This window comes from Coregonus lavaretus, assembly GCF_964263955.1.
Source record: "Coregonus lavaretus genome assembly, chromosome: 21".
NCBI lineage: Eukaryota > Metazoa > Chordata > Actinopteri > Salmoniformes > Salmonidae > Coregonus > Coregonus lavaretus.
In genome coordinates, this window is record NC_140008.1 from 14356120 (window position 1) to 14371408 (window position 15289).

The 15289-nt window shown below is 41.5% G+C and overlaps 1 protein-coding gene across 1 annotated transcript in view; it reads right to left on the reverse strand.

Moving 5' to 3' along the window:
• LOC311148771 (potassium voltage-gated channel subfamily KQT member 1-like) overlaps positions 1-15289 on the reverse strand; it is a gene marked incomplete at both ends in the record, with an annotated part of 216911 nt that overhangs the window by 147706 nt on the left and 53916 nt on the right. Inside the window, one exon of the mRNA XM_084185734.1 lies at positions 8801-8869. Within this exon, the coding sequence (XP_084041860.1) occupies positions 8801-8869 (69 nt within the window). The remainder of the gene's footprint in view (positions 1-8800; positions 8870-15289) is intronic.

The window sequence follows — 15289 nt, forward strand, 5'->3', positions numbered from 1 at the left end:
AGAAAGAGAGAGAGAGAGAAAGAGTGAGAGAAAGAGAGAGAGAGAGAGAGAGAGAGAGAGAGAGAGAGAGAGAGAGAGAGAGAGAGAGAGAGAGAGAGAGAGAGAGAGAGAGAGAGAGAGAGAGAGAGAGAGAATGGGGTAACCGTACACTGCAATCAGCAATAGGCCTTCCTCTATTTGGGGCCAAAGAAGTATTTCAAAACATTTACTTTTTCTCCAGCACTAAGCTCTGTGAATGTAAATCTGTCTTTGAGGGGTAGAATTGAGAACCATTCTCATGTATGTTGAGTTTGTATCTTTATGACAGGGAAAAGTAAACCAACTACTCTCATTGATACACATACAGAGTGTATACAGAGCAGTGTCTCATCATAGCTAGCAGTTTCTCACATATTCTGTTGAGTATTGCACAATCATCGGAAATAACTATTTATCAGACTTTGCCAGAGTTAGAAAAAAATCACATTTACACTGTGACATAAACAGATTGTAAGAAAATGTTTTTATACCAAAAGAGGGGAAATGTGTACAATCAGCAGAACAAGCTTTCTTTGTACAACAAACCCCTAAAAAACAGAATACCACACTGACTATGTCAAGTAATTCAGTATTCCTCTCCTTGTTTGGTTTCCATTATGTGGGATTTATTTGGAATAGGTTCAGATAAGAAGTGGTATCTCCTCAAGGGAACGGTTGGTTGTGGGGGAGCGGTTCTGGACACCTCAGACTGCATGGTCCTAATTTATAACCGTTGCGTACATTTTACACTAAACATCTGCACAAAAATATTGAGATTTATAAACCTGCCGCACGCCATACATACACATTCACCATCATAAATCAGACCAGTCGTCAAACTGTGTGTGAACGAGCATTATAACTATGCCGAAAAACACCCACCATTCACCTTTTATGGTGACAATAACGCCCTTATTTGCTGTATACTTTGGAAGTATTGGAATTAGGCCAACACAGTATGGCTAAAGGAAATATCAATGGTGAACTTGATGAAATGTCTTTGGAGGTGTTGGCAGAATGTTTCCTTTTGCAGTGATATTTGCTTTATCTGACTGTTTCTGAAAGACAAAAACAATTGCAAATTGTTGTGGATCTGTAAACAGATCGTTTGAATTCAATAATGTTTTGCATTTACTTTTTCCCGAACCTATATATGCTGCAATGCCCGCAAATTCTGAAACATTGTCTACTTGGGATTTTTTTTTTACTACAGCAGGCCTACTTACAGTGGTAGCCTACACACTTCTAAATATAACAGTCTGTTCACCTGTTAAATTATACTGTATGTTATAAACTGCGCTCCCTTTCGGATGTATAGAGCAAAAACATAAAATTATAATAGCCTATCAAATAGGCCCAAGTAAATGAGAAGCACATGGTAATTTGTTGTATGGCTGCTTTGGGAATATGAACTCATCATGACCAGAAAAGGTGAGGAATTTATTCTGTAATGGTTATGATGGGTATATTCATTATGTATTATGTTTCCAAATTAAATATTGTCTACTTGAGAAATTTGGCATTAGAGTATTCAGATGTACAGTGGGGAAAAAAAGTATTTAGTCAGCCACCAATTGTGCAAGTTCTCCCACTTAAAAAGATGAGAGAGGCCTGTAATTTTCATCATAGGTACACGTCAACTATGACAGACAAATTGAGGGAAAAAAATCCAGAAAATCACATTGTAGGATTTTTAATGAATTTATTTGCAAATTATGGTGGAAAATAAGTATTTGGTCAATAACAAAAGTTTCTCAATACTTTGTTATATACCCTTTGTTGGCAATGACACAGGTCAAAAGTTTTCTGTAAGTCTTCACAAGGTTTTCACACACTGTTGCTGGTATTTTGGCCCATTCCTCCATGCAGATCTCCTCTAGAGCAGTGATGTTTTGGGGCTGTCGCTAGGCAACACAGACTTTCAACTCCCTCCAAAGATTTTCTATGGGGTTGAGATCTGGAGACTGGCTAGGCCACTCCAGGACCTTGAAATGCTTCTTACGAAGCCACTCCTTCGTTGCCCGGGCGGTGTGTTTGGGATCATTGTCATGCTGAAAGACCCAGCCACGTTTCATCTTCAATGCCCTTGCTGATGGAAGGAGGTTTTCACTCAAAATCTCACGATACATGGCCCCATTCATTCTTTCCTTTACACGGATCAGTCGTCCTGGTCCCTTTTCAGAAAAACAACCCCAAAGCATGATGTTTCCACCCCCATGCTTCACAGTAGGTATGGTGTTCTTTGGATGCAACTCAGCATTCTTTGTCCTCCAAACACGACGAGTTGAGTTTTTACCAAAAAGTTATATTTTGGTTTCATCTGACCATATTACATTCTCCCAATCCTCTTCTGGATCATCCAAATGCACTCTAGCAAACTTCAGACGGGCCTGGACATGTACTGGCTTAAGCAGGGGGACACGTCTGGCACTGCAGGATTTGAGTCCCTGGCAGCATAGTGTGTTACTGATGGTAGGCTTTGTTACTTTGGTCCCAGCTCTCTGCAGATCATTCACTGGTCCCCCCGTGTCGTTCTGGGATTTTTGCTCACCGTTCTTGTGATCATTTTGACCCCACGGGGTGAGATCTTGCGTGGCGCCCCAAATCGAGGGAGATTATCAGTGGTCTTGTATGTCTTCCATTTCCTAATAATTGCTCCCACAGTTGATTTCTTCAAACCAAGCTGCTTACCTATTGCAGATGCAGTCTTCCCAGCCTGGTGCAGGTCTACAATTTTGTTTCTGGTGTCCTTTGACAGCTCTTTGGTCTTGGCCATAGTGGAGTTTGGAGTGTGACTGTTTGAGGTTGTGGACAGGTGTCTTTTATACTGATAACAAGTTCAAACAGGTGCCATTAATACAGGTAACGAGTGGTGGACAGAGGAGCCTCTTAAAGAATAAGTTACAGGTCTGTGAGAGCCAGAAATCTTGCTTGTTTGTAGGTGACCAAATACTTATTTTCCACCATAATTTGCAAATAAATTCATTAAAAATCCTACAATGTGATTTTCTGGATGTTTTTTTCTCAATTAGTCTGTCATAGTTGACGTGTACCTATGATGAAAATTACAGGCCTCTCTCAATTTTTTAAGTGGGAGAACTTGCACAATTGGTGGCTGACTAAATACTTTTTTTCCCCACTGTAGACTGGCTTACAAACGTCAATGGAAAAGGTGAATGGTCTGGTCTACTGTTAAACTGCTCTTCGGATCAGATCGCACAGAGCAAAATACTTGAAATAGCTTATCTATTTACTACTGTGAAGTGGGTCCAATTAAATGAGAGATGGGACGAATGGTGGCCTATCCTAACTTGTTGCAGGCCTGTAGGCTACTTCACGAGTATGAAACCATCACAGTCAGAAAAGGTGAGGAATTTATTCTGCAATGATCATGGAAATGAAATAAATAATAGGAAATTATGCCTATTTCTACTTATTTTAGAACGCAAAGATAAAATCAATAAATTCTCACTAATGGAAAATTATTGCATCTTGTTTTTATATTTAGATACCAGTTTTTTTGTTATGAATAAGAGTGTCATCTTTATTCATGCACAAGGCTACTAGGCTACTGTTGCCTTCTTTCAATGAAATAGTCCAACCACTAGAAACTGTGCGAACGCATGGTCTACAGTTTGCGGGAGGATAAGCACATTCTCACGTCATGTTCAGTTTTTATAAATGCCAACTTTTGCGTGAAAACTGGTGCATGCATGTTTTGGGGCATATTTTATGCGTAAGCAAGGTTTATAAATGAGCACCCAGAAGCCTACAGGCCTGTACGGGGGATAAGACAGAGATGGAGAGGTAGTGAGACAGACCTACTGGAGGGGTAGAGAGACAGATCTACTGGAGGGGTAGTGAGACAGATCTCCTGGCGGGGTAGTGAGACAGATCTCCTGGAGGGGTAGTGAGACAGATCTCCTGGAGGGGTAGTGAGACAGATCTGGAGGGGTAGTGAGAAAGTTCTCCTGGAGGGGTATGGAGACAGATGGCGTGCGGCCACTGTGTCTTGGACAGCCCAGTGTCGTCACAGTCACACACAGCTGTCCATTTGTCCTCTGATCTGAACCCCACTCGGAGGGTAGTCTGAAGATAAACAAACCCTACTGGGCTGCTATAGTCCACACTATCTGCTATAGCACTATCACCTAGGAACACCAGAAGAAACTCTATAGGAAAATACAGAGCCAACTGGCCCAATGATAGAGTCAGTCTGAATAGGCAGTCTGATAGAGTTAATCAGAACCATAGTTATGATGTTGTTGTTGTGTGTGTGTGTGTGTGTATGTGTGTGTGTGTGCGTGTGTGTGTGTGTGTGCGTGCGTGTGTGTGCCTGCTGCCTGCGTGACTGACTACACTTAATGGAGGGCTTCAGAGCCAGGGGACCGCACGCCAACCATCCAGCCAGCGCCCAATACACGAACACACGCACGCACACGCACGAACACACACACACACTCTTCCTGACCACATCTGGGAGCTGTAAATCTCTCAACGCCACTGCTGCTCTCCTCTCCCCTCTTTCTCCTCCCCTCCCCTTCTCTTCTCCCCCACTTCTCCTCTCCTCCACTTCTCCTCTCCTCCCCTTCTCCTGTCTCTGTTACTGAGAATGTTGTTGCTGTTCAGCTGGCTACTTGCAAATGTATTTTTGTATTTTAAAGTACAAAATATATGTATTTTAATTAAATACAATACTTTGCAAAAATATATTTTATTTTATTTTGATACATTGGTCTTTACAGTATTTTGTAATTGTAATTTATGCCCGTGTGTGTGTGTGTGTGTGTGTGTGTGTGCATGTGTAATGGTGTAAAGTACTTAAGTAAAAATACTTTAAAGTACTACTTAAGTCATTTTGGGGGGTATCTGCACTTTACTACACTAAACAAAAATATAAACGCAACATGTAAAGTGCTGGTCCCATGTTTCATGAGCTGGAGAAAATAAATCCCAGAAATGTCTAACAGTTTGTGCACAAATTTGTTTACATCCCTATTAATGAGCATTTCTCATTTGCCAAGATAATCCATCCACCTGACAGGTGTGGCATATCAAGAAGCTGATTAAAAAGCATGATCATTATACAGGTGCACCTTGTGCTGGGGGACAATAAAAGGCCACTTATATAGTCTGAGGAGTATTTCTGTCTGTAATAAAGCCCTTTTGTGGGGAAAAACTCATTCTGATTTGCTGGTCCTGGTTCCCCATTGGCTGGGCCTGGCTCCCCATTGGCTGGGCCTGGATGCCAAGTGGGTGGGCCTCCTTTTCAGTTCCGTTCTAATTTGTTTAAAAACTGTTTCACTGTGAATCAAGAAATGTTCAATTGGCATGCGGCATCAGGTTTTCCATATAAGTGAAAACAAAGCAGCTGTTATGGGAGTGCCCACGTCCCAAACCTGTTAGAGCCTCTGGCTCAGCCTTACCCCTGTAGACCAGAGATACAGTACCAGTCAAAAGTTTGGACACACCTACTCATTCAAGGGTTTTTCTTTATTTTTACTATTTTCTACATTGTAGAATAATAGTGAAGACATCAAAACTATGAAATAACACATATAGAATCATGTAGTATCCAAAAAAGTGTTAAACAAATCAAAATATATTTTATTTTTGAGATTCTTCAAATAGCCACCCTTTGCCTTGAAGACAGCTTTGCACACTCTTGGCATTCTCTCAACCAGCTTCATGAGGAATGCGTTTCCAACAGTCTTGAAGGAGTTCCCACATATGCTGAACACTGCTTTTCCTTCTCTCTGCGGTCCAACTCATCCCAAACATCTCAATTGGGATTGTGGAGGCCAGGTCATCTGATGCAGCACTCCATCACTCTCCTTCTTGGTAAAATAGCCATTTCACAGCCTGGAGGTGTGTTGGGTCATTGTCCTGTTGAAAAACAAATGATAGTGCCACTAAGCCCAAACCAGATGGGATGGCGTATCGCTGCAGAATGCTGTGGTAGCAATGCTGGTTAAGTGTGCCTTGAATTCTAAATAAATCACAGACAGTGTCACCAGCAAAGCACCCCCACACCATAACACCTCCTCCTCCATGATTTACGGTGGGAAATACAGATGCAGAGATCATCCGTTCACCCACACCGCGTCTCACAAAGACACAGCGGTTGGAATCAGAAGTCTCCAATTTGGACTCCAGACCAAAGGACACATTTCCACCAGTCTAATGTCCATTGCTCGTGTTTCTTAGCCCAAGCAAGTCTCTTCTTATTATTGGTGTCATTTAGTAGTGGTTTCTTTGCAGCAATTCGACCATGAAGGCCTGCTTCACACAGTCTCCTCTGAACAGTTGATGGTGAGATGTGTCTGTGACTTAAACTCTGTGAAGCATTTATTCGGGCTGCAATTTCTGAGCCTGGTATCTCTAATGAACTTATCCTCTGCAGCAGAGGTAACTCTGGGTCTTCCATTCCTGTGGCGGTCCTCATGAGAGCCAGTTTCAACATAGCGCTTGATGGTTTTTGCGACTGCACTTGAAGAAACTTTCAAAGTTCTTGACATTTTCCGTATTGACTGACCTTCGTGTCTTAAAGTAATGATGGACTGTCGTTACTCTTTGCTTATTTGAGCTGTTCTTGCCATAATATGGACTTGGTCTTTTACCAAATAGGGCTATCTTCTGTATACCCCCCTACCTTGTCACAACACAACTGATTGGCTCAAACGCATTCCACAAATTAACTTTTAATAAGGCACACCTGTTAATTGAAATGCAGTCCAGGTGACTACCTCATGAAGCTGGTTGAGAGAATGCCAAGAATGTGCAAAGCTGTCATCAAGGCAAAGGGTGGCTATTTGAAGAATCTCAAATATAAAATATATTTTGATTTGTTTAACACTTTTTTGGTTACTACATGATTCCATATGTGTTATTTCATAGTTTTGATGTATTCACTATTATTCTACAATGTAAAAAATTGTAAAAATAAAGAAAAACCTTTGACTGAGTAGTTGTGTCCAAACTTTTGACTGGTAGTGTATGTGCATGTGTTCCATGACACAACCACACTAGCAGTTGATAGTTGGTGATACAATTATTATATCACTGATTATAGTTATCTTAACATCTGCTCAACACCACATATACTCTCAGTAATAAACCATATCATGTCATAAATGCTCGAATCGATTCACCTCCCACACTGTGAACACACTGAATTAATTGACAACAAGTAGCAGATTAGAAGGCTTTTACTATAATAACACAAAAACACTATGACCCACAAATGGTGAGTGGCCATTTTCACTGTCGATTTAGAAAAATCCTATCTTGTTCAAATCTAAATGAAAACGTTTGGGGGGTACTACTGTGTGTGTTGACCTACAACACAGTGCAGTGATGTTACAGCAAGTAGGCCAAACCCTTTCTGTCATATCAAAGGATATCACACACAAAAACATCATTCATTTCTAAACACTACCAAAACACAAGCCTAGGCAGTGAACTCAACTCCCGGGCAGAGGTTATGCATGGCCCACTACTACAGTGTAACACCATACGCTGGAACATGAACAGTACTGTAACTACAGAACTGCTGTTCCAATAAAACATACAGTCACTGGCATACATCAGATACGTTTTTGCAGCTTCAAACGAAAGTGAACATAGCTACACAGTGGTTGAACTGAGTACAGTTCACCCACTGTGAGATTAATAAACTGAGTACAGTTCACCCACTATGAGATGAATAAACTGAGTACAGTTCAACCACTATGAGATTAATAAACTGAGTACAGTTCAACCACTACGAGATGAATAAACTGAGTACAGTTCACTCACTATGAGATGAATAAACTGAGAACAGTTCAACCACTATGAGATGAATAAACTGAGTACAGTTCAACCACTATGAGATGAATAAACTGAGTACAGTTCACCCACTATGTGATGAATAAAAAGAGAACAGTTCAACCACTATGAGATGAATAAACTGAGTACTTAGATGTTCAAGTACTGTACAAGAGTGTAAAGGAATAGCGCCATCTACTGTTGGGAGGGAGAAATGATCATTTGAGCTTTGGACACATCTTCACACATCCCTCATATGCCCTTATAAAAGACCCAATACACACTCTACTATTCACATGATGATCTCATAGGATGCCCTTCATATGTGTAGTGTTCAGGGCCAGCAAACGGCCATATACAACAGTGTAGTGTTCAAGGCCAGCAAACAGCCATATACAACAGTGTAGTGTTCAGGGCCAGCAAACGGCCATATACAACAGTGTAGTGGTCAAGGCCAGCAAACAGCCATATACAACAGTGTAGTGTTCAAGGCCAGCAAACAGCCATATACAACAGTGTAGTGTTCAAGGCCAGCAAACAGCCACATACAACAGTGTAGTGTTCAAGGCCAGCAAACAGCCATACAACAGTGTAGTGTTCAAGGCCAGCAAACAGCCATATACAACAGTATTGTGTTCAAGGCCAGTAAATAGCCATACACAACAGCACATAAGGGAATGCTACATAATGTAGATTATGGCCGAATTGTGGATACAGTAATGGAGATAATAATATTGCCAGGGTAATCCAAAACTGCATGACACTCTTATAAACTTCATTGAATCATTTTTCCAGGGATGGAACTATCAGATTTGTGATGCTCCATACCATTTGGATAGTTGTTTGTCAGATTATATAAGATGTCACACTTCAGTCGTTCCATTTAGATGCTGATGGAGTATATCATTAGAGTATAGGGTGGTGGTGGGGTAGTGGGTTATAGTAATAGTCTAAATCCCAGCAAGCAGTACAGTACCTTCTTGAATTCAAGTGGTGAGTTGAGACTGAGTCCTGGACCTTTGCAATGAACGGGCTGGTCAACAAACTGCAAGAAAGAAGCATTTGTGTTCCTTTTACAAAATCTCTGGGCTGGGGGTTTGTCAGGAGAGTAGGAGGAGGATGGAGGGAGGAGAAGAAAGAGATTGAATCAGAGGAGGAATGCAGAATGAGAATGGTGTTAGAGGTGATATTGGATTAGCTGGGCTGGGGAAGAGGTCAAGGGGAGAGCAGAGAATGCCTACTGTGTGGTGTGTGTAAACACAGAGAAACACTCTCTCACACACATTCACCAGCACGAATGCACGCACACACACACACACATGCATACATGCACGCACACACACGCTCCTCTTAACACTCGAGTCCATCGCATGTCTGTGCTCCCCCTTCCCCAAAAATGTAATTACATATAAATACATCGAATTCAATTTGTGTAAATGGATTATGCACAACATTTCACTCTACAAACTCTGCCACAGATGGCTAGTAACAGTGTTAAGAAATGAAACGGCTCAAGACAAATTACATAATTGAAAGTAAATAGAAGTTGCAGACTAATGCCACACCTGTGGCTAATTTGAAGGATGTCAAGGAAAAAATACAACAGATGCGTTTTTAAGAAACTCCTCAGTCAGCATAAATAAGTAAACCACTCTGGTGTACAGCAAATAATTGACAAAAATCTTTCACGATTCGTTTGTTTGCAATCTCATCATAACTATGACAGAACAAATGTGAGAATGGGAACAAAATAAACACATACAGCAACTAGATTCAGCCACGGGCCGATTTTTGTCGGAGCGAATGGTCGGGGGCCGGAAGATTATTGTAATAATTTGTACACTGCACTTGACCACAACTAAGCCCAAAAATAGATTATATTTTAAAATATTGAGACATGATAGCATATGCTTCTTTTTTTATTTGTGAGAATACCTGGGAACAGATTTCCTAAATTAAACTAATTTGTAGCTGAATTCTTGGTGATTTAGCAGTATTTTTTGACCCCCAAAAATAAAACATCCAAGTCCCACCCAGTACAGACCACTATGGGCATGTAACAACTAGCCAACCAGTCACCTTATAAACATGTCCCAAACAAACTGGGCTGTTTTCTCCAACTCAAGGATAATCCCTTATTTACTGCTGTAACAACCTGGGTTTCAAGCACTCAATAGGGCCATTTAACCCTCTAGTGAATTGAACAGAGCAGCTTTACATTGACAGGGAGGGCTCTTTGGCCTAATAAAAGGCTTTATGCCCTATGGAGTAGGGATGGACCTCTGTAAGGGGCAGGGAGGCGTCTATGGTACACTCATACCCATATGCGGGTTGAAAATCGCAGATTTGGACACTGATAAGCGCATAAATTGGAACGCAGTGGCTGCACAGTAACACGCTATACAGTGGCTTGCGAAAGTATTCACCCCCCTTGGCATTCCTATTTTGTTGCCTTACAACCTTTGTATCATTTGATTTACATAACATGCCTACCACTTTGAAGATGCAAAATATTTTTTATTTAGAAAAAAACAAGAAATAATACAAATAAACTGAAAACTTGAGTGTGCATAACTATTCACCCCCCAAAGTCAATACTTTGTAGAGCCACCTTTTGCAGCAATTACAGCTGCAAGTCTCTTGGGGTATGTCTCTATAAGCTTGGCACATCTAGCCACTGGGATTTTCGCCCATTCTTCAAGGCAAAACTGCTCAAGCTCCTTCAAGTTGGATGGGATCCGCTGGTGTACAGCAATCTTTAAGTCATACCACAGATGCTCAATTGGATTGAGGTCTGGGCTTTGACTAGGCCATTCCAAGACATTTAAATGTTTCCCCTTAAACCACTCGAGTGTTGCTTTAGCAGTATGCTTAGGGTTATTGTCCTGCTGGAAGGTGAACCTCCGTCCCAGTCTCAAATCTCTGGAAGACTGAAACAGGTTTCCCTCAAGAATTTCCCTGTGTTTAGCGCCATCCAACATTCCTTCAATTCTGACCAGTTTCCCAGTCCCTGCCGTTGAAAAACATCCCCACAGCATGATGCTGCCACCACCATCCTTCATGGTGTTCTCGGGGTGATGAGAGGTGTTGGATTTGCGCCAGACATAGCGTTTTCCTTGATGGCCAAAAAGCTCAATTTTAGTCTCATCTGACCAGAGTACTTTCTTTCTTCCTTTTTTTTTTTTTTTTTAGGCGGTAGATCAGCTTTAATATTGCAGATAGATTGTAACTTCCATCAATGTAATTGTCTGCATCACTTCCAATCCCCCATATGTTTTTTTCCCTCGCAAATATATATATATGCATATATATATACATATACAGTGAGGGAAAAAAGTATTTCATCCCCTGCTGATTTTATACGTTTGCCCATTGACAAAAACATGATCAGTCTATAATTTTAATGGTAGGTTTATTTGAACAGTGAGAGATAGAATAACAACAACAACATCCAGAAAGACGCATGTCAAATATGTTATAAATTGATTTGCATTTTAATGAGGGAAATAAGTATTTGTCCCCCTCTCAATCAGAATGATTTCTGGCTCCCAGGTGTCTTTTATACAGGTAACGAGCTGAGATTAGGAGCACACTCTTAAAGGGAGTGCTCCTAATCTCAGCTTGTTACCTGTCTAAAAGACACCTGTCCACAGAAGCAATCAATCAATCAGATTCCAAACTCTCCACCATGGCCAAGACCAAAGAGCTCTCCAAGGATGTCAGGGACAAGATTGTAGACCTACACAAGGCTGGAATGGGCTACAAGACCATCGCCAAGCAGCTTGGTGAGAAGGTGACAACAGTTGGTGCGATTAATCGCAAATGGAAGAAACACAAAAGAACTGTCAATCTCCCTCGGCCTGGGGCTCCATGCAAGATCTCACCTCGTGGAGTTGCAATGATCATGAGAACAGTGAGGAATCAGCCCAGAACTACACGGGAGGATCTTGTCAATGATCTGGGACCATAGTCACCAAGAAAACAATTGGTAACACACTACGCCGTGAAGGACTGAAATCCTGCAGCGCCCGCAAGGTCCCCCTGCTCAAGAAAGCATATATACATGCCCATCTGAAGTTTGCCAATGAACATCTGAATGATTCAGAGGAGAACTGGGTGAAAGTGTTGTGGTCAGATGAGACCCAAATCGAGCTCTTTGGCATCAACTCAACTTGACGTGTTTGGAGGAGGAGGAATGCTGCCTATGACCCCAAGAACACCATCCCCACCGTCAAACATGGAGGTGGAAACATTATGTTTGGGGGTGTTTTTCTGCTAAGGGGACAGGACAACTTCACCGCATCAAAGGGACGATGGACGGGCCATGTACCGTCAAATCTTGGGTGAGAACCTCCTTCCCTCAGCCAGGGCATTGAAAATGGGTCGTGGATGGGTATTCCAGCATGACAATGACCCAAAACACACGGCCAAGGTAACAAAGGAGTGACTCAAGAAGAAGCACATTAAGGTCCTGGAGTGGCCTAGCCAGTCTCCAGACCTTAATCCCATAGAAAATCTGTGGAGGGAGCTGAAGGTTCAAGTTGCCAAACGTCAGCCTCGAAACCTTAATGACTTGGAGAAGATCTGCAAAGAGGAGTGGGACAAATTCCCTCCTGAGATGTGTGCAAACCTGGTGGCCAACTACAAGAAACGTCTGACCTCTGTGATTGCCAACAAGGGTTTTGCCACCAAGTACTAAGTCATGTTTTGCAGAGGGGTCAAATACTTATTTCCCTCATTAAAATGCAAATCAATTTATAACATTTTATACATGCGTTTTTCTGGATTTTTTTGTTGTTATTCTGTCTCTCACTGTTCAAATAAACCTACCATTAAAATTATAGACTGATAATTTCTTTGTCAATGGGCAAACGTACAAAATCAGCAGGGGATCAAATAATGTTTTCCCTCACTGTATATACATAAATACATACATATATATATATATATACGTACATACATATATATATATATATATACATACAGTGGGGAGAATAAGTATTTGATACACTGCCGATTTTGCAGGTTTTCCTACTTACAAAGCATGTAGAAGTCTGTCATTTTTATCATAGGTACACTTCAACTGTGAGAGACGGAATCTAAAACAAAAATCCAGAAAATCACATTGTATGATTTTTAAGTAATTAATTTGCATTTTATTGCATAACATAAGTATTTGATACATCAGAAAAGCAGAACTTAATATTTGGTACAGAAACCTTTGTTTGCAATTACAGAGATCATACGTTTCCTGTAGGTCTTGACCAGGTTTGCACACACTGCAGCAGGGATTTTGGCCCACTCCTCTATACAGACCTTCTCCAGATCCTTCAGGTTTCGGGGCTGTCGCTGGGCAATACGGACTTTCAGCTCCCTCCAAAGATTTTCTATTGGGTTCAGGTCTGGAGACTGGCTAGGCCACTCCAGGACCTTGAGATGCTTCTTACGGAGCCACTCCTTAGTTGCCCTGGCTGTGTGTTTCGGGTCGTTGTCATGCTGGAAGACCCAGCCACGACCCATCTTCAATGTTCTTACTGAGGGAAGGAGGTTGTTGGCCAAGATCTCGCGATACATGGCCCCATCCATTCTCCCCTCAATACGGTGCAGTCGTCCTGTCCCCTTTGCAGAAAAGCATCCCCAAAGAATGATGTTTCCACCTCCATGCTTCACGGTTGGGATGGTGTTCTTGGGGTTGACCTCATCCTTCTTCTTCCTCCAAACACGGCGAGTGGAGTTTAGACCAAAAAGCTATATTTTTGTCTCATCAGACCACATGACCTTCTCCCATTCCTCCTCTGGATCATCCAGATGGTCATTGACAAACTTCAGACGGGCCTGGACATGCGCTGGCTTGAGCAGGGGGACCTTGCGTGCGCTGCAGGATTTTATTCCATGACGGCGTCGTGTGTTACTAATGGTTTTCTTTGAGACTGTGGTCCCAGCTCTCTTCAGGTCATTGACCAGGTCCTGCCGTGTAGTTCTGGGCTGATCCCTCACCTTCCTCATGATCATTGATGCCCCACAAGGTGAGATCTTGCATGGAGCCCCAGACCAAGGGTGATTGACCGCCATCTTGAACTTCTTCCATTTTCTAATAATTACGCCAACAGTTGTTGCCTTCTAACCAAGCTGCTTGCCTATTGTCCTGTAGCCCATCAAAGCCTTGTGCAGGTCTACAATTTTATCCCTGATGTCCTTACACAGCTCTCTGGTCTTGGCCATTGTGGAGAGGTTGGAGTCTGTTTGATTGAGTGTTTGGACAGGTGTCTTTTACACAGGTAACGAGTTCAAACAGGTGCAGTTAATATAGGTAATCAGTGGAGAACAGGAGGGCTTCTTAAAGAAAAACTAACAGGTCTGTGAGAGCCGTAATTCTTACTGGTTGGTAGGTGATCAAATACTTATGTCATGCAATAAAATGCAAATTAATTACTTAAAAATCATACAATGTAATTTTCTGGATTTTTGTTTTAGATTCCGTCTCTCACAGTTGAAGTGTACCTATGATAAAAATTACAGACCTCTACATGCTTTGTAAGTAGGAAAACCTGCAAAATCGGCAGTGTATCAAATACTTGTTCTCCCCACTGTAGTTAAATAAAGTTCACCTGTGTGCAATCTAATTATGTGACTTCTGAAGGCACCAGATCTTATTTAGGGGCTTCATAGCCAAGGGGGTGAATACATACGCACACACCACTTTTCTGTTATTTATTTTTTAGAGTTTTTTGAAACAAGTAATTTTTTTCATTTCACTTCACCAATTTGGACTATTTTGTGTATGTCCATTACATGAAATCCAAATAAAAATACATTTAAATTACAGGTTGTAATGCAACAAAATAGGAATAACGCCAAGGGGGATGAATACTTTTGCAAGGCACTGTACATGACATCAGAGCTCTTGCTCTGCGCTTCACATTGCTGTATGGGTTTTGACTGACAGCCGTTCTGAACTTGAGCACCGCGCGCGACAAGAAGTTGTCCCCATCCCTCCTGGTAATTGGGCAACTTTTTAAAATGTTATGTTGTCTGAGTGAGGAAAATGCTGTAAATTACAAGGACTCAATGTATTTTGAAAGATGAGACGTTGAGGATTATAATAAATACCACTTTGATGTCATACAAGCAAGCCAAACAACACCCTTGAGTACAAATGTGCACTTCACATTTCCATATCATAAAACTCATATAATATACAGTGTCAACTTTATGATCACTATGTTTGATGTACAAGATGACATGGCGTTATACCATGGGTTTTTCTGAACAGAATGAGCTGTTGTCTGTTGTATTGTGAAGAAAATTCGCTGCAGCACATGCACCTGAATGCACTCATGACTCCATCCTATGCGCACCAAAATTACGATCTGCTTCTCTGAATTGCCTAGTGAAAGCCTAACACTGTAATATCCTATTTTATAATTTAGCTAGTCATGGTGGCAATAGTACAAGCTTTCAAATT